Source organism: Bos indicus x Bos taurus, chromosome 6 (assembly GCF_003369695.1).
Source record: "Bos indicus x Bos taurus breed Angus x Brahman F1 hybrid chromosome 6, Bos_hybrid_MaternalHap_v2.0, whole genome shotgun sequence".
NCBI classification, from domain to species: Eukaryota; Metazoa; Chordata; class Mammalia; order Artiodactyla; family Bovidae; genus Bos; species Bos indicus x Bos taurus.
Window position 1 is genome coordinate 102,225,321 of NC_040081.1, and position 20,143 is coordinate 102,245,463.

The 20,143-nt window shown below is 49.0% G+C and overlaps 1 protein-coding gene across 1 annotated transcript in view; it reads left to right on the forward strand.

Annotated features, from left to right (window-relative positions):
* Nucleotides 1–20,143, forward strand: part of LOC113894655 (epididymis-specific alpha-mannosidase-like) — a 47,187-nt gene that overhangs the window by 20,499 nt on the left and 6,545 nt on the right. Inside the window, exons 8-16 of the mRNA XM_027545315.1 lie at nucleotides 3,735–3,933; nucleotides 6,542–6,729; nucleotides 10,787–10,925; nucleotides 11,374–11,507; nucleotides 13,986–14,260; nucleotides 15,579–15,770; nucleotides 16,265–16,514; nucleotides 17,640–17,750; nucleotides 17,827–18,004. Of these exons, the coding sequence (XP_027401116.1) occupies nucleotides 3,735–3,933; nucleotides 6,542–6,729; nucleotides 10,787–10,925; nucleotides 11,374–11,507; nucleotides 13,986–14,260; nucleotides 15,579–15,770; nucleotides 16,265–16,514; nucleotides 17,640–17,750; nucleotides 17,827–18,004 (1,666 nt within the window). The remainder of the gene's footprint in view (nucleotides 1–3,734; nucleotides 3,934–6,541; nucleotides 6,730–10,786; nucleotides 10,926–11,373; nucleotides 11,508–13,985; nucleotides 14,261–15,578; nucleotides 15,771–16,264; nucleotides 16,515–17,639; nucleotides 17,751–17,826; nucleotides 18,005–20,143) is intronic.

Here is a 20,143-nt window from a genome sequence, read left to right on the forward strand (position 1 = left end):
CCAACTGAGCTATCAGGGAAGCCCTGATGGACACTTAGGTGATTTCATATCTTGGCTATTTTAAATAATGTTGCAATGAACATGGTGGTGCAGATATCTTTAGTAATTTTGTTTTCTTCGGATAAATATCCAGATGCTCTCATATGTAGCTCTACTTTAAATTTTTTGAGGAACTGCCAGTCTGTTTTCCACAGTGGCTTCACCCCACCAGCTGATCCTCCCACCAACAGTGTAAGAGGGTTCCCCTTTCTCCTCACCCTCACCAGCACTTGTTGCTTCTTCTATGTGACAGGAAACCCATTCTGACAGGTGTGAGGTGTGTCTCCTTGCGGTTTTGATTTGCATGTCCCTGACGATCAGTGATGTTGAGCATTTTTCCGTGTGTCTATCGGCCATCTGTATGTCTTTTTTGGGAAAATATCTATTCAGGTCTTTGGTTCAATTTTTAACCAGTTGTTTGTTACTGAGTTGTATGAGTTCCTTATGTAATTGGGGTATTAATCTTTTATCTGATATATAATTTGCAAATATTTTCGCCTGTTTGGTAGGTTGTCCTTTCATTTTCTTGAAGTTTCCTATGCTGCACAAAAACTCTTTAGTTTGATGTCATTCAACTTATTCATTATTTCTTCTGTTTCCCTTGCTTTTGGTGTCAAATACAAAAGAGAAATATCATCAAAATGAAACCCAGCAGGACCCTTCTCAGGGGCAGACTCCCACACCCTCCCTGTCCCTCACTTCTTGTTTGTAGAAAAGCTTTAGCTTCCTAGATCTTCCCTGAGTTCCCAGGAGCAAATTCAGTCAAAGAAAAGAGAAAATGAAGAGACAAAGGAATGCAGTAACAAAAGGAAGTAAGACTAGCTTAGGACCTGCAGATCCTCCAAGGACTACGGGCACTATCGAGAGCCATGTACTTGCGTCGTTCTGCAGACACAAAAACCCACACTAGGTGAAGGAAGTTGACTGTGTGCTGACCACCAGTATGTAGACCTCAGGTTAACTGGAGCCAGAAATACCATAACACCACCAACCAAGAAAAAGAAATTCCATGAGCTAATAACGCATGCTACAACCCTCACATCTAATGTTGCCTTTGAAAACTCTCCTTTGAAAGCCATTTGGGAGTTTGGATTGTTTGAGCATGAGCTGCCATTCTCCTTTCTTGGTGCACTGCAAATAAACTCTCTATCCATAGATACATAGATAGATAGATATAGATATGTATGTATACATATATATATATACATTGACCAAACCCAGTTATCAGTAGTTTGGCTTTGCTTAGCATGGCATGAGTGAACTGGAGTTTGGTCCAGCAACAAAGACCTCAGCAAGGAGATTACCACCTATGTTTTCTTCTAGGAGTTTCATAGTTTCAAGTTTTGTGTTCAATTCTTTAATCCGTTCTGAGTTAGTTCTTGTGCATGGTGTTAGACAGTGGTCCAGTTTCATTCTTTCACATGGCATCCAGTTTTCCCAACATCATTTATTGTAGAAACTCTCCTTTCCTCATTTTATATTCTTGGCTCTTTTGCCATAAAGTAGTTGGTCATATATGCCTGGGCTTATTTCTGAGCACTCTGCTCTCTTCCATTGATCTACATGTCTCTTTTCATTCCAGTACCAGACTTTTTTGATTACTGTAGCTTTAGAGTACAGTTTGAAAATAGGGCAGGTGATTTCTCCAGTTTCATCCTTCTTTCTCAAAATTTCCTTTGATGTTCAGGGTCTTATGTGGTTCCACACAAATATTAGGATAGTTTGTTCTGTGTCTGTGATGAACATCATTGGGATTTTCATAGGGAGTGCATTGAAACTGTGGATTACTTTGTGTAATACAGGTATTTTAACAATATAAATTCTTTCAGTTGTGAACAGAAAATATCATTCCATTTATCTGTGTCTTCTTAAATTTCAATCATCAATGTCTTATAGTTTTCAGTGTACAGATATTTCACCTACTTGGTCAAATTTATTCCTAGGTATTTTAATCAGTCTGATGCAAAGTGGAATTGTTTCCTTGTTTCTTTCTGAGAGTCTGTTATTAGCGCACAGAAACACTAATAGGCAAGTGATTTTTGTATATTGATTTTGTACCTTGTATCTTTACTGGATTTATTACTGGTAACAGATTTTGTCTTTAGGGTTTTTATACATATATCATTACATCTGCCAAAAGTTTTACTTCTTCTGTTCCAATTTGGTTGCCTTTTTTTCCCTTGCCTAATCGCCATGGCAAGGATTTCCAATAATATGTTAGATAAAAGTGGTAACAGTGAACATCTGTGACTTTTTCCTGATCTTAGAAGAAAGGCTTTAAAAAATGTATTTATATTAACTGGAGGATAATTCCTTTACAATATTGTGATGGTATCTGCCATATACCAACATGAATTGACCACAGGTATACATGTGTCCCCTCCTTCCTGAATTCCCCTCCTTATTCCCTCCCACCCCATCCCTCAGGTTGTTACAGAGCACCGGCTTTGAGTTCCCTGTGTCATACATCAAACTCCCACTGGCTATCACAGAAGAAAAGCTTTTAGCTTTTCATCAATGTGCATGATGTTAGCTGTGAGCTTGTCACATATGGCCTTTTTAAGTTGAGGCATGTTCCTTCCCTACCTACTTTGTTGAGCTTTATCATAATAGAATGTTGAATTTCGTCAAATGCTTTTTATGCGTCTCTTGAGTTGAATGTGTGATTCTTTCATTTTCTCAGTGTGGTGTGCAACATTGATTTGTGGATGTTGAAATATGCTTGGATCCCTGGAATAAACCCCATGGTGTAGTGTTTTTTGCATGTATTGCTGACTTTGGCTTGCTAACGCTTTTCTTTTCTTTTCTTTTTTTTTTTGAGGATATTTTCACCTATGTTCATCGAGAATATCAACCTGTACATTCTTTTCTGCAGGATTCTTTTTTTGTTTGTTTGCTGTCAGGGTAATGTTGGCCTCACAGAATAAGGTTGGAAACAATCCCTCCTCTTTCATTTTTTGGAAGAGTTTGAGCAGCACTGGTATTATTTTCTCTTAAATTTTTGGTAGAAATCACCAATGAAACTGACTGTTTCTGAACTTGTTTTTTGGGATGTTTTTTGACTTTGACTCAATTTTGTAACTGGTAATCAGTCTGTTCAGATTTCTTACTTATTCATGAGTCAGTCTTGGTAGATATATAGGAATTTACCAACTTAATTAAATTTTGACAACCTTTTTAAAGATGAAATTAATGGCAATAAACATGAGCAACCTATTACCATTGTTATTTATACTTAGTATGTTGTTACTATTAATGACATTAGTAAGTAGTAATCCTGATGGAGTCTAACAAATGTTCAGGGAGTGAAATCAGTTAGAAAGAGGAAGACTGCATGATCTCACTTATATGTGAATTCTTGGAAAAAAAAAAAACAAACTTATAGAAAAAAGAGGTGATTCGTGGTTTCCAGAGGTGAGGTTAAGGTGAAGACGAGTTGGGGAAAGGTGCTGGAAAAGTACAAATATCCAGCTATATGATAAACCAGTACTAGGGGTGTATGTTATAACATGATAAAGAGAGTGGGAGAGAGAAGGAAGCACTCAGGGCATTGAGCTTGCCAGCTGACTTGGAAGGTTATTGGCCCCCATGGGGAGTAGGAGGGTGGCTTTGGGGGTTGAAGGGGAATTCACCCTGTTTAGTTTGGGCTCTGCTCCCAGAAATGCAAGGCGCTGCTTCTGTTCTCTGGCCTGCAGGGGTGCGACAGGCAGTTCTTCAATGCCTCGGTGCAGTTTGCCAACATGGACTATCTAATGGGCTACATCAACAAGCATGTATCCCAGTTTGGTGTCCTGATGGTGTACGCCACGCTGAGCGAATACTTCCAAACTCTGCACTCTGAACATGAGCCAGTGCAGGTCCGAGACCACCGTGACTTCCTGCCGTATTCTTCAGGTATGAGCCTCTGGGGGTAGAGGTGGTGATCCAGGGAGTTAAAATGTCTCCAAACGCAGTGTCTGCTCAGCCCTGAGCTTGGAGCCTACTAGGGGGACTGGGGGAGATATGGGCGCTGCTCGCACCTACCTGACCCACCAAGGTACACAGCCTGGTCCCAGCACGTTGAACCTCTCACCAGGGTCCACACTCAGCAGGTTCCTGTCTCTATGCCCTTCACTACAGTGCTCCCTGTGGGAGTGCTCTCCTCCCACCCTCTCTTCCTGGAAAGTCCTCATTGCCTTGTAGAGTCACCTCCTCCAGGAAGCCTTCCTGACTTTAAGGCTAGATCCCTTGGCCCCTCTTTGCCCCCAGGGCCCCGGTTTTCACTGATTACCACATAGTCCTTATTGGGGAACCTTGTCTTCCTCAAGCCTGTGTCCTGGAGTCTGGGATGGTTTTGGTCTAAGGGGTGAAAGGTCTTGGGGTGAGCCTTCTGCCTGGATACATGCATACCCTGGGATCTGTCCTCTGTCAGGAAGATAAGGATGTTAGTGGTGCTTAGTGCCTCAAAGGTAAAAATGAAGTGAGAAGGAGGAGAGCCCTTAGCCTAGTGCCTGACCCAAAGAGAGGGCACAGCAGATGTTGCCGTTAATAGTTTATGATAGCATCTCAGTCACGTGGGGTAAGGTCCCACTTGTGACATGATCTGGGCAGTCCCTCCTAAGGAATCTTAGTTCAGGGCCTGCCCAGAATCAGCACCACTCTCAGGCCCAACCCCACTGTCCCCTGTGCTGAGCTCCTTGCAGACTTGGCTCCCCTATCTACAAGCCAGGAAGGACTTTTCCACACACAGCCTCCCACTGACAGCTGGGGAGACAGAACCACCCTCCACACCCCAGCCCAGGGCCTGATCAGGACATCAGTAGGGAATGTTTTTGGCCAAATGGTCGAATCCTCTGCAACCTTGATTGCATAAAACCCCGGAGTCCTTCAAGGAGCCTTGTCCTCCTGCTCCGTCTTTGCACAGAACGAGAAACCAAGAGGCTGAAGAAGGTATCAAGGTTGGAAAGGGCCCAGGTTCCCATGAGCCAGGACATCCCAGGGACACGAAATCAGGCCCTGCCTCCAGCCAGCTTTGCCCAGCCCCAGGTCCATGCTGGGATCACTCAGCTGGAGAGGTCCTCATTATCAGTGAAGTGGGTTCCCGGAGGACTGAACCCACATGGCAGTTCAATTGTAAATACTTCTTTTCTCATTTCCTTCCCTTGCAAAGAGACACCAGGATGGGTCCCCACTGAGAGGGGTTGGTTCCAGTCTGGGCACTGCCCTGATTCCCCCAGACCTGAGTTGGTCGTACCTCTTGGGCTTTGGTCTCTCATCTGAGTGGTGAGAAGGGGAAGCTGTTTAGCTCTCAGGACACCTCCTGGGAACCTATGATTAGGGTAGGACTGGCTTCTCCTCCCCTAATGGGAAGTAGGAGGGGCTACATGGATGTGGGTGGGACTCCAGCCCAGGTGGAAGTGGATACCTCTATGTAGGCCTGGTTACACTTGAGGTGGGAGGGGATACAAGGATGTATGTGGGGTTATGTTGAGGCTGGGGTAGGGGGCGAGGGGGGAGGAAGTCTATGGAAGTGGCTGCATCCTGGTGGAAAGGACACAGATAAGTCCTGTGGGTGGTGGAGTGGGCGTGGCTACATTGGTGATTCCTGGAGGAGGTGCCATTTAATCAGAGACTGGACATCAGAGAGGAGGCTTGGGTCCTGATTGGAGGACAGTGGGATCTTGACAGCCTTGGCGGGTTGGTGCTGAGCTTAGAGCTGAGGCTATGGAGGGGCTGTGCCTGACCTGTCCACACTCAGCGTGGGGGAGGCCCTGTGTGGAGGACCCTTGCATCTGGCCCCACAGCGGCGATCCTTCCCCAGGCCACATGGCTACCCCTCCTGGTCTGAGCCAGGTCCTTTGAGGGAAGAACAGGGAATGGGAGCACAGCCCAGCCTGGGGAGGAGGCAGGAAGCAGAAATAATAGGGAACAGTGAGCCACCTGCTGAGACACAGCCTGTCCCCAAGGCGCTCAGCCTTTGTCCTTCCCCCACCACCCTTGTCCTCTCAGTCCAGGGTCAGGACAGTAGTTCCTGGGCTCTCTCATCCCTCCCATCCCTCCCTGCAGGCAGCCAGAGGGACCCCACTGAAATGCAGGCTTCTCCAGGATCCTGACACACAGGGGCTGCCAGCACTCCAGGCCTCTCCCCTCTGGGTCCTGTCCTCCTGGCCCTCATCCCACTCCCTCCTCCCCTGAAGTCCTCCAAGACCTTTGCTCACAGGCTTTCCCAGGGTCCCACGCTCACTGGGCTGTCTTGTCCCCATCACAGTCCTTCAGTACCCAGGCCTCTCCAGGCTTGGCCCAGCCCAGCCTGACCTTGCCACCTGCTTAGCTCCTCAAGGGCTCCTGGGCAGTTGCTTGCCTGGTTGGAGCAGGAGCCCTGATATCACCCCCAACCCAGGTTGCCTCCCCAGGTAACCTGGTAGGAGTCTACCCTTCACTAACACCATCTTCCTCTGTCTTCCAGGATTGAGGCTTAGGGGGCTCCAGGACATCCTAGCCACTACTGGCCTTTTTCTCCTAGATATGTTTCATTCCTGGACTGGGTTCTATGCCTCCCGAAGTGGGCTCAAGGGGCTGGCGCGGCGAGCCAGTGCTCTGCTCTACGCCGGGGAGTCCATGTTCACACGCTTCATGTTGGCTCCACACCGGTTCCTGGACCGGGCCTGGGGCCTGCAGCAGCTCCAGAAGCTCCGCTGGGCGGTCTCCGAGGTAACACCACACCTCTCAGTGGCAGGAACAGGATGGGACCCTCCTGGGTGTGTGCTTCCCCCTCCCTAGGCCGCCAGATCCTCCCGGTCCCCGGTCACTACAGGTCCACTTGACAGATGAGAACACTGAGGTCACCTTGGGTCCCAGGACCTGTGCATGATGAAGCTGCATCAAGGCTAGGTCCCCAGACTTCCACCTGTGGCTTCAGTGAGCTTTAGAACCAGGTTCACCCAGAGGGTAAAGGGCAAAGTGGAGCAGTATTGGTGCCCAACCGTCCTGTGCAGGTTCAAATCTCATTTGAGCTGTGTGGCCTCAGGCAAGTGACTTTCCCTCTCTGAGCCTGATTCTCTCCCTGGATAATCAGAAGCCCCTGTCCACCTAGACAGGTGGCAGGCAGTTGAATATGATGATACATATAAACTGCTGATCTCAGTGGCTGCCACAAAAGAAGATGTCCACAAATTTCCATCTCCACTTGTCCCCCACTATACTGATGAGAACCAAGAAGTGCTAAAACTTGTCTCCAGTCAGAAATGTGCCACACTGGCCATGACATTCATAAAGAGAACTGTTGGCAGGACTAGTTGTTGTGCATGTGGGAGTGGGGTGGGTGGGGAAACGGATTGACTTTCCCAACCATCAGAGCGGGGACAAACGTGGCTTCACCCCATGGAGATGGAGACTCAACTCTCTTCTGTGAGGAAGAGGTAATATTGCCCCTGTAGGATGCAGACGAGTGTCAAGGTCATGTACAGAGCATGTCTGGAGCAGGTTAGAAACTTATGGGATGACTGGGCCATGGAGGTGAAGCTGGGGAGTTCAGCTCAGTTCAGTCGCTTAGTCATGTCCAACTCTTTGCGACCCCATGGACTGCAGCATGCCGGCCTCCCTGTCCATCACCAACTCCTGGAGCCTACTCAAACTTATGTCCATCAAGTAGGTGATGCCATCTAACCATCTCATCCTCTGTCACCCCCTTCTCCTCCTCCTTCAATCTTTCCCAGCATCACGGTCTCGTCTAATGAATCAGTTCTTCGCATCAGATAGCCAAGTATTGGAGTTTCAGCTTTAGCATCAGTTATTCCAATGAATATTCAGGACTGATTTCCTTTAGGATGGGCTGGTTGGAACTCCTTGCCGTCCAAGGGACTCTCAAGAGTCTTCTCCAACACCACAGTTCAAAAGCATCAGTTCTTCTGTGCTCAGCTTTCTTTATAGTCCAACTATCACATCCATACATGACTACTGGAAAAACCATAGCTTTGACTAGATGAACCTTTGTTGGCAAAGTAACGTCTCTGCTTTTTAATATGCTGTCTAGGTTGGTCATAGCTTTTCTTCCAAGGAGAAAGTGTCTTTTAATTTCATGGCTGCAGTCACCATCTGCAGTGATTTTGGAGCCCCCCAAAATAAAGTCTGTCACTGTTTCCCCATCTATTTGCCATGAAGTAATGGGACCGGATGCCATGATCTTAGTTTTCTAAATGTTAAGTTTTAAGCCAACATTTTCACTCTCCTCTTTCACGTTCATCAAGAGGCTTTTTAGTTCCTCTTCTCTTTCTGCCATTGGGGTGGTGTCATCTGCATATCTGAGGTTATTGATATTTCTCCCAGCAATCTTGATTCCAGCTTGTGCTTCATCCAGTCCAGCATTTCTCGTGATGTACTCTGCATATAAGTTAAATAAGCAGGGTGACTATATACAGCTTTGACATACTCCTTTCCCGATTTGGAAGCAGTCTGTTGTTCCATGTCCAGTTCTAACTGTTGCTTCTTGACCTGCATACAGATGTCTTGGGAGGCAGATAAGGTGGTCTGGTACTCCCATCTCTTTCAGAATTTTACAGTTTGTTGTAATCCACAAAATCAAAGGCTTTGGCATAGTCAATAAAGAAGAAATAGATGTTTTTCTGAAACTCTCTCACTTTTTTCTATGATCCAACAGATGTTGGCAATTTGATCTCTGGTTCCTCTTCCAAATCCAGCTTGAACATCTGGAAGTTCACTTGTTCACATACTGTTGAAGCCTGTATTGGAGAATTTTGAGCATTACTTTACTAGTGTGTGAGATGAGTATAATTGTGCAGTAGTTTGAGCATTCTTTGGCATTGCCTTTCTTTGGGAGTGGAATGAAAATTGACCTTTTCCAGTCCTGTGGCCACTGCTGAGTTTTCCAAATTTGCTGGCATCTTGAGTGCAGCACTTTCACAGCATCATCTTTTAGTTTTTGAATGAGCTCAACTGGAAGGAATTCCATCACCTCCACTAGCTTTTTTCATAGTGATGCTTCCTAAGGCCCACTTAACTTCACATTCCAGGATGTCTGGCTCTAGGTGAGTGATCACACCATTGTGATTATCTGGGTCATGAAGATCTTTTTTGTACAGTTCTTCTGTGTATTCTTGCCAACTCTTCTTAATATCTTCTGCTTCTGTTAGGTCCATACCATTTCTGTCCTTTATTGTGCCCAAACTTGCATGAAATGCTCCCTTGGTATCTCTAATTTTCTTGAGTACCCCATGAACAGTATGAAAAGACAAAAAGATAGGACACTGAAAGATGAACTCCCAAGGTCGGTAGGTGCCCAATATGCTACTGAAGATCAGTGGAGAAATAACCCAGAAAGAATGAAGAGATGGAGCCAAAGCAAAAACAACACCCAGCTGTGGATGTGACTGGTGATGGAAGTAAAGTCCGATGCTAAGGAACAATATTTCATAGGAACCTGTAATATTAGGTTCATGAATCAAGGTAAATTCTCCTGTTTGACAGGAGATGGCAAGAGTGAACATTGACATTTTAGGAATCAGCGAACTAAGATGGACTGGAATGGGTGAATTTAACTCAGATGACCATTATGTCTACTACTGTGGGCAAGAATCCTTTAGAAGAAATGGAGTAGCCATCATAGTCAGCAAAAGAGTCCGAAATGCAGTACTTGGATGCAATCTCAAAAACGACAGAATGATCTCTGTTTGTTTCCAAGGCAAACCATTCAATATCACAGTAATCCAAGTCTATGCCCTAACCAATAATGCTGAAGAAGCTGAAGTTGAACAGTTCTATGAAGACCTACAAGACCTTCTAGAACTAACACCCCAAAAAGATGTCCTTTTCATTATAGGGAGAGGACTGGAATGCAAAAGTAGGAAGTCAGAAACACCTGGAGTAACAGGCAAATTTGGCCTTGGAATATGGAATGAAGCAGGGGAAAGGCTAATAGAGTTTTGCCAAAAGAACACACTGGTCATAGCAAACACCCTCTTCCAACAACACAAGAGAAGACTCTACACATGGACATCACAAGATGGTCAATACCGAAATCAGATTGATTGTATTCTTTGCAGCCAAAGATGGAGAAGCTCTATACAATCAGCAAAAACAAGACCGGGAGCTGACTGTGGCTCAGATCATGAACTCCTTATTGCCAAATTGAGACTTAAATTTAAGAAAGTAGGGAAAACCACTAGACCATTCAGGTATGACCTAAATCAAATTCCTTATGATTATACAGTGGAAGTGACAAATAGATTCAAGGGATTAGATCTGATAGACAGAGCGCCTGAAGAACTATGGACAGAGGTTCATGACATTGTACAGGAGGCAGTGATCAAGACCATCCCCAAGAGAAGAAATGCAAAAAGGCAAAATGGTTGTCTGAGGAGGCCTTACAAATACCTATGAAAAGAAGATAAGCGAAAGGCAAAGGAGAAAGAAAAGATATACCCATTTGAATGCAGAGTTCCAAAGAATAGCAGGGAGAGATAAGAAAGCCTTCCTCAGGGATCAAGCTGGGGAGGGTGCCTCTGAAAGTCTGTTTTCTGTCCCAGGTCAGGGAGTCAGGTATAGGTTTTCACAAGGTCTTCAAAGTTGGGCAAGTCCATCAGCCTCTCTGACCTCAGTTTCCCCTTCTGTAAAGTGGGGGGAACCCCCACCTTCTCCACTAGCACCTGCTAAGAGGGAAAGAGAGCCCATGCCCAGTGGACCCCAGGAGGGCAGGTGCTGAGCAGGAGCAGGTCCTGACCGCACTCTTGTCCTGCTCGGGGTGGGGACACAGGTCCAGCACCACGAAGCCATCACCGGGGCTCACACCCCCAAGGTGAGTGACATGTTTGTGGGGCGCCTGAACAACGGGATGCATGGGGTGCAGAAACTGATGTCCGCCATCGTCCAGGACAGGTTCCCAGCCCACACAGGTAAGCAAGGCCCTTGCTGGGAGCCCCTGCAGTCTGGCAGAGTCTAGGCCCCTTTCTGAGAAGAGAGCTTCTGGGACCAGGGAGGGGGCCTGATCCCCTGAGCTTCAGACTCTGAGTCTCCATCCAGATGAGTCACCAGGCCTTGTGCAGGTGATTCTACCTCTCTGGACCTCAGTGTACTCACCAGGAAATTGGGCTGACAGGGAGAGATGGGTGAGGAGTACATGGACCCTCAGCTTCTGGAGGGACACCCCCACCCCACATTTGGGAACCGGGACAGCGCCATGAACAGAGTGTGGCTGCATGTCTGAGGTCCCGTGTCTGTCTGTCCCTCTTCCTGGAGTCTGCAGGGTTGGTCTCACCTGCCTCAGTTTCCCTTGTTCCAAGGGGCACCCAGGTGTGTGGAGTGTCTCACACGGCAGCAAGTAAACCTCTTGTGTGTGTGCAGGCCTTGAGCCTGGGGGATACGTTGCTGTGATCTACAACCCCCTGGCCTGGACAGTCACCACCATCGTCACCCTGACTGTGGACTTCCCCAAGGTCAGCGTCACAGATGAGTCAGGCCACCCCGTGCCTGCACAGGTATGGGCAGGAATCCTGCCTCGGTTGCACTCGCGATTGCTGTCTCTGTTCTAGGCAGGGACCCCTGAGAAGTGAGGGCCATTTTAGTGAGCAATGACAACCCCACTATGAGGACATTGTCCTCAGGGTCAGTGGGATCCACCCAGGGCACTGATCCTAGGCTTTGGCATCTGATTTGGCCCGAAATCCCTTCTACCATCCCCAACCTGGGAGGTCTCCTGGTGTGGGCTGCATGGGTGACATCTGCCCATACAATATTATAAGGGCTTCCCTCGTGGCTCATATGGTAAAGAATGTGCTTTCTGTGCTGGAGACATGGGTTTGATTCCCCCTGGGTCAGGAAGATCCCCTGGAGAAGGAAATGGCAACCCACTCCAGCATTCTTGCCTGGAAAATCCCATGGACAGAGGAAGCTGGTGGGCTACAGTCAGACACAACTGAGCAACTAACACTTTCACTTTCGTAATATTATCAAAATTCCCACTTTGTATAGGAAAATCCATGCAGAGTCTTACAAGCTGGTCTTTATGGAAGTGCTTTGTTAGGGGCTGGGGGCAAATTCCTGTCTTGGCAACACCCGCATCCAGTATGAGTGGGTGGTCCCGCCCCACCTCCTCCCAAGACCTGGAACTGGATGTGGTCCCAGACAACACCCTACTTGTCACCCAGCTGACTCTTCCTTGGGGAGGTGGAGAAGGTTCTGCCATCAGCAACCTTTCAGCAAACACTCCTGAACGCCCACTCTGGGCCCCTGGACACTGGAGGCCCCATGGATTCAGGAATCAGACACAGAACTGGACAGTTAAGGCATGGAGTGAGGACCTAGCAGTCCAGGCAGTAGTCCTTAACTGAGACCGAGAGGAAGGGTTCCTCTGACATTGATGGGTGTTGGTTTGAGCAGACTGAACACATAACATCCCCCTCCCCAACAAAAAGCGATACCCACTAAGAGTAAACGCTCTTAAAGATGATTGAACACCTACTATGTGTCAGGCCTTAATCTAGGTGCTGGAGAAAATTACCAAGCCAACAAAAGTCCGTGCCCCCTGGGGGCTCATATTCTAGCAGGGGGATCCAGACAGGAACAAAATAAGAAGGCAGAGAATGTGGCCCAGGATAACTGTAGTGGAGAAAAAGCTTCAGGACACGTTTGGGGGTATGGGTGGGGCAAGATGCCTGCTTTTGTTCACAGAAAGGCCGAATTGGAGGGTCTATTACTGACCAGGGTGAATGTGTTAGTTGCTCAGTTGTGTCTGACTCTTTGCGAGTCCATGGACTTCAGCCTGCCAGGATCCTCTAGCCATGGGGTTCTCCAGGCAAGAATACTGGAGTGGGTTGTCATTTCCTTCTCCAGGGGAATCTTCCTGACCCAGGGATTGAACCCAGGTCTCCAACATTGCAGGCAGATTCTTTACCATCTGAGCCACCAAGGAAGCCCCACTGACCAGGGTACTTGACATTTTTAATTAAAAGAAGTTGATCAGAGGCCAGACCAAGAAATTCAGGCAAGATTTATTGGGGCCCCTGCGGCAGCATGGAGGCAGGGCGAAAACAAACAACAGCTTCCCTTGCTTGCTTGTTCTCCAAAAGGGGAGCTGGCTCTTTCTATGGGGTGAGGGTAGGGGTGTGCTCAGGAGTTGGGTCGGAGGGGTGGCTGAGGTGTTTGTCCACCCCTTAGGTGGTGGTGTGTGCAGGGCCCATGTTTTTGCTCTGACCCCTGCTTTCCCTCCAGACTTTTTTTTCTTTAAAAGTGACAGTTAAGTTTTTTGGGTTTTTTTTGTATCTTTTGTCCAGAATTTGCCCCCAGCTGGGCATGTACGTGGTTATTTTTGGTCCCATACAATTTCTTTGTGTTTTGTTGCTAGAGGAGAAGTGTGTCCAAGCATTGCAGAACTGCAGCAAGGAGGCCCAGGTCCCAGTCCATCTTATAAGGAGCCACATAAATTTGCTAATAGCCCCCACCCTACCACAAAACCCCCATCAGAAGCCCAGAGATGGCACCTGTTCCCTAAAGAGTCAGGGGGCTCCCTGCATGGACCCAGAGTCCTCATCCTGTCCCTAAATCAGATAACTTGGAGATAAGGAAAATCCTGGAGGGATGACCTGAAAACCTCCCTCCTCTGGGAAATTGGAGGATGAAGAGACAAGAGAGCTCCCTCCAAAGAGGAGGCCCTCTGGGTCGAGGGAACAGCGTAAGAGAGGCAGGAAACAGCAGGGAGAGTTGGGAAGGAGGGACGTTGGTTTTTCAGCCCCGAAGGAGAAGGGAAGGAGGAGGGAGAAGGGGCTGGGCTAGGACCCTGTTGAGCAGAGAGGATGCAGGAGGGGAGCCCAGCTCAGCCCAAAGATGGATGACCCTGCTGCCCCCCTGGGGAGCAAGCACTCCATCCAAGAGATGTGTAAGCCCAGGGTTGCTAAGGAGACTGAGATGTCTTCCCCCCGTGACATCCGTCCTGTGATCCTGTCCCTCTGGCCTTGCAGGTTCAGAACTCAAAGGAGATGCCATCTGTCTATGACCTGCTTGTGCTGACCACGATCCCAGGACTCAGTTACCAGTATTATGTCATCAAGCCCAGCAGGAGGGCCAAGGGGGACACTCAGGTGACTGAGGCCACGATGGCCAACACCAAGCAGTTTGGCCGCAGACCCAGGAGACATGACTCAAGTGTGGGCAGGCGCCTGGTGCACGTGGAGAATGACTGCTACACCGTGTCCCTGGACAAGGACACCAACCTGATGCAGAGCATCTGGGAGAGGTGAGGTGCAGCCATTGCTGCCTCAAGCCCAGGAGGGTCCCGGGACCTGGGCAGGTAACGCCCCACCTGCCTCTTCACTTCCTCACTGGCATGGCAGGGACGTGATGCTCGTGAAGACCCTTGCTGTGTAGCCAGCCTCATTTCTAGGTTGTGTGAGTCTAGGCTAGGCCACAAAAGCAACCAGGACCCACAGGATCCAGCAGGGAGGTCAGCAGAGGGTATGGGGGCAGCAGAAATGGGGTACAACCCCAGCACATGTAAGCCTCCCTGGTCAGGCAGGGAAAGCTGAAGCCTGCAGGCTGGCTTTGGGCTCCATCATCACTCAAGCCCCACGCCCCTTCTGGGATGCCCCTGAAGGGCCGACTCCAGCTCGCCATCCCTTTCTGCCCACCCACGGGTGCCCCACAGCCAAGCCCCACCCCCGCCCAGCCCTTCCCAGGAGTGTCCTGCTGTCCATCTGCCTGGTGTCTGTGTGTCTTCAGGTGCTTTGGGCTCAGGTGAGGGAAGCTGTGCTTCTCACCCGGCTCCCTCACCTCCCAGTAGGGGCACAGCCAGCACCTGCCACACAGAGAGGGAAGCCTGTTGGAATAGAGAGAGAAAGGGCGGCTCAGAGGAGGCTTGGCAGGGACGAGACACCCAGAGCCAGGCCTGAGGCCTTGCAGTCTGCAGGGAATCCGTGGGTCAGACGAGCGGACAGTGGTTCCTTAGAAGGACCTGCCTGTGCAGAGGCCTGAGGGGGGCAGCCACCATGTGCGCAGACCACCCCAGGGCCAGTTTGCTGGAGGAGGGCCTTTGTTCTTCCATATATGACAAGCGTGTTGATATATTTCACATACCATACAAGTCACCACATTACATCGTACATGTCTGTGCTGTTTCCTGTGTTCACAGAGGTGTGCAGGAAACTCCACAGTTTTCAGATATTTCCATCACCTCCAAAAAGAATCCTCATGTTCCCCATTTTCACCTGCCCCAGGGCCCTGGCTACTGGAATCTCCTTTCTGTCTCTCTGGATTTGCCTCTGTGGGCATTTCCTGCAATGGAATCACACCACCTGGGATCCTTTGGAGACTGGTTTCTTTCACATAGGATCCAAGATTCATCCACATGGCAGCAAGGATGAGAACCTCATTCCTCTTGAGGGCTCAGTAATATTCCATTGACAGATATGCCACCCAGGTGGCCACTACAGAGGCCACTTCTGTTCACTCCTGGTTCCAGGCTGGTGTCTGTATAGAGGCTTGTGAGCCTGGTTCCCATCAGAGGGATGGGACATCAACAAGAGGATAACGCTCTTTTCTCTTTCCCACCACTGCAGGCAGAGTAACCAAACCATACAAGTGACCCAGCAGTTCATGGAGTACGAGGCGAACGGTGATGAGGATCAGGGACCCATTTCCAATAACTATGTGTTCACGTCCAGTGAAACCGCGAAGCCAGCGTGGGAGACTGTGGGAATGGAGATCGTCGAGGGGGAGCTCGTGACCGAGATCCGGCAATACTTCTACAGGTGAGGTCGGCCCCTCTGGTTGTGCCCAGCACAGGTGAGTGCTCATGGGCAGGTGGATGGTGAAATGTGTCTGCTCCTGACCCCCAGCTCCTGCACCTGTGTGCACACACGGTCCTATCTCGAAGAAAGCCCGGTGCAGACATGAGTTGGTCCAGCCTCTGCAGTCCCGGCTGTCTCTGCCTGTGCTGTCACCTTGGTGGCAATAAGTCCAGAGGTGGGCCAGTAGCCCATGGTGGAAATGACATTACACACCAAAGCAGTTCTTGTGTTTTCATTAACAGAAGAGAAATAAACCACCCAGGCCTGGCCAGATGCTCCAGGCCTTCAGGGAAGGGGGGCTCCTCCTGTTTATTGCCCAAGAAGCCCCTCTGCCCACATGGCCCTGCAGGAAGGAGGGAGGGGGGAAACAGGAGGAGATGAAGGTAGGAAAGAAGCAGGGACAGGCGTCCGGAAGTCTCCCCCAGCTTGACGTATCTCTTCTGCTCCTCCTCCAGGACGGTGAATGATAGGGACCCTACGTACACCGTCTACTCCCGGCTGGCCCGAGGGCCCCCGGGCGCTGACGGGGAGCTGCTGTGTCATCGCATAGAGCAGGAGTACAGGGTGGGCCCCTTGGAGCTGAACCGCGAGGCCATCTGGAGGACCAGCACCAATCTCAACACCGCCCGGGTCCTCTACTCCGACAACAATGGGTACCAGATGCAGCGCAGAGCCTACAAGCACCATGAAAACAACATCGCCCGGGTATGCTCTGTGGTGCCCCGTGGTCACAGGGTCCACAGAAGCAGTTCTGATGGCACTTTGCCAGAAGACTGGAGGGACCCCCTTTAGCTCCAGCGGCAGAAGCCTCCAGAGCATCTCCCAGAATCTTTGTCGCCCATGTGTGCTGTTAGGGGCTGAGACCCAGCTTGTTCAGACCTGAGGTCAGAGCTCTGGTGCCCCCACATATAAGGCAAGTCCCTGAGGTCCACTGTGGGCACCGCGTGCCCTCCTCTGTCAGAGGACTGACCTGCTGGGATTGCTCTGAGGATGAAGCAGATGGTGCCTGTCCAGGCCTGAGCAGGTGTGACCCTCCTTTGCTGCTCTTAGTCGAGCCACTGCTTGGTTGCCTGGGAAACCGCACAGGCTGATTTCTGAAATCAGTTCAGCTCTGAGATGCTTTGCCCCCAGCAGCGTGACCTGGGGCAAGTCTCCTGGCTTCCCTGGGCCTCGGTGCTCTCCTGGGAAAGGGGGTAACCTCCACCCAGTGCTGTGTGATCAGCAGGGATGATCCAGGAGCAGTGCCAGGCTGGGCACCTCCTGAGCCTCAATCCATGTGAGTTCTTTCTCCTTCCAGTGGGGAATGTGCCCCTCCCTGCTCTGTTGAGTTTCTGGTCCCTCTCATCCCTGTTGGCTGGTTCTCACCCGCTGTGGCCTGGGCTCCAGAGAGTCCAAGGCCCTCAGCCCAGGACATCTTGCTCCAACAGAGCAAAGGGTGTGGACTGTGTGACCGCTTTCCAGCCCAGGCTTGAGCCCTTTACTATCGGGCAACCATTAGCCTATCTCAGACTGGACGGACACACAAGCCTTCATTCCCTTCCTGCCACAGTTTTTCAGGAATGGTTTTGGAGCCCCTTTTACAGGTGGGGAAACTGAGGCTTGGGCAGCCTGAGTCCCCCAGCTCGTAAGGTCAGGAAGCAGTGGAGCTGGATTTGAATCCCAGGGCGTCCACCTCACAAGTCAGAGCCCCTCCCCCCCACTACCAGTGTCGCCCTGAGCTGCCGCTGTGCCTGTGGGGGAGGCTGGTGGGGGCCCGACGGAGATGCCTGATCAGGTGGCCCCCTTGGCCCATGACCATGACCACCACTCCGGCAATATTTCTGTCCACAGAATTACTACCCCATGACTCAGTCGGCCTTCATCCAGGACAGACAGAGCAGGCTGGTGCTGCTGTCGGAGCAGGCGCACGGCGTCTCCAGCCAAGGGAGCGGGCAGATGGAGGTAGGAGGAGGCCCCTCTGGTCACCACGGGCCTGCCAGGGGCCAGGCAGGGCCTGTCGGATGACTCTTCCCTGCAGGTCATGCTCCATCGGCGGCTGTGGGCCCTGTCCGTCAACGTCACGCTGAACGACACCTCGGTTGTCCACTCGGTGCTCTGGCTCCTGCTGGGACCCTCGACCCTCACCAGGGACCTTGGCCAGAGGAGTGGGGTGGCGCTGCAGCACAGACCCGTAGTGCTGATTCGAGAGCTGAGCGGTAAGAGGGCCGCCTTTCAGTGCAGCTGTCATCCCTGCGTGGGGGTGAGTGATGGAAATGAGCTGGTGCCCCCAGGAGTCTGAGCTCCTTTGGGGCAGGAAGGGACCTCAGGGACCTCAGATTCAACTCTTTCATGTTAAATATGGACAAACTGAGGTTCAAAGAGGGTCAATGATTTAAGATCATACAGCTAGTAAGGGTAGATTTGGGACTCATCCATATCCCCCTGTACATCTTTTCCCTGATTCTCCTCCTTTTTCTCCCCTAATGTATCTTTCTCTTTCTTAATATGACGTTTCTCACCAAGTTATTTCAAGTCTTCTTTATTGAAAAGAAGAGTTTTATCTAAATCCAGATATTCTGTCAACAGGTGAGGGTGATTCTAATTCCATGTTCTGATCTGCAACATATATGAGTTGTCTCCACTGAGACTTCTGTAGATAAACATCCTTACAGTGTGATATCTTTATTGAAATAGGTGAACATAAAATGCATTAAACAATGATTCCATTTAAAGATGCTGCTATGGAGAAGTCTTAAAAAATTAAAGACCTAAATCCAATATGTGGGGTTGCTCATTTTCACTACAGGCATACCTCAATTTATATGCTTCCCTTTACTGAGCTTTGAAGATATTGCTTTTTTATTTTTAACAATTGAAGCTTTGTGACAACTGTGCATGGAGCAAGTCTATCTGCATTATTCTTCCAATAGTATTTGCTAAGTTCACATCCATGTGTCACATTTTTATAATTCTTACAATATCTTAAACTTTTTCATCATTATTAAATTTATTATGGGGACCTGGAATTAATAACCTTCGATACTGTTATTGTGAAAAGATTACAGCCCAAAGAAGGCTCAAAGGAGATATTATCTTTTTCAGTCAGTTCAGTTCAGTCACTCAGTCGTGTCTGACTCCTTGCGACCCCATGTACTGCAGCACGCCAGGCCTCCCTGTACATCACCAACTCCCGGAGCTTACTCAAACTCATGTCCATACAGTTGTTGATGCCATCCAACCATCACATCCTCTGTTGTCCTCTTCTCCTCCTGCCTTCAATCTTTCTCAGCATCAGGATCTTTTCCAGTGAGTTGGTTCTTTGAATCAAGTGGCCACAGAATTGGAGCTTCAGCTTCAGCATCAGTCCTTCCAATGAATATTCAGGACTGATTTCCTTTAGAATGGACTGGTTGGATCTCCTTGGATTTCCCTTGGACTCTCAAGAGTCTTCTCCAACAACACAGTTCAAAAGCATCAATTCTTCGGCGCTCAGCCTTCTTCACAGTCCAACTCTCACATCCATACATGACCACTTTAAAAACCATAGCCTTGACTAGATGGACCTTTGTGGACAAAGTAATGTCTCTGCTTTTCAATATGCTGTCTAGGTTGGTCATAACTTTCCTTCCAAGGAGTAAGCGTCTTTTAATTTCATGGCTGCGGTCACCATCTGCAGTGATTTTGGAGCCCCCCAAAATAAAGTTTCTCATTATTTCCATTGTTTCCCCATCTATTTGCCTTGAAGTGATGGGACTGGATGCCATGATCTTAGTTTTCTGAATGTTGAGCTTTAAGCCAACTTTTTCACTTTCCTCTTTCACTTTCATCAAGAGGCTCTTTAGTTCTTTTACACTTTCTGCCATAAGGGTGGTGTCATCTGCATATCTGAGGTTATTGATATTTCTCCCGGCAATCTTGATTCCAGCTTGTGCTTACTCTAGCCCAGCGTTTCTCATGATGTACTCTGCATATAAATTAAATAAGCAGGGTGACAATATACAGCCTTGACGTACTCCTTTTCCTCTTTGGAACCAGTCTGTTGTTCCATGTCCATTTCTGTTGCTTCCTGACCTGCATATAGGTTTCTCAAGAGGCAGGTCAGGTGGTCTGGTATTCCCATCTCTTTCAGAATTTTCCACAGTTTATTGTGATCCACACAGTCAAAGGCTTTGGCATAGTCAATAAAGCAGAAATAGATGTTTTTCTGGAACTCTGTTGCTTTTTTGATGATCCAGCAGATGTTGGCAATTTGATCTCTGGTTCCCCTGCCTTTTCTATAACCAGCTTGAACATCTGGAATCTAATTGGTCCTGATCAAATCACATGATCCAAGCCTGACCAATCACTGTGGCCTG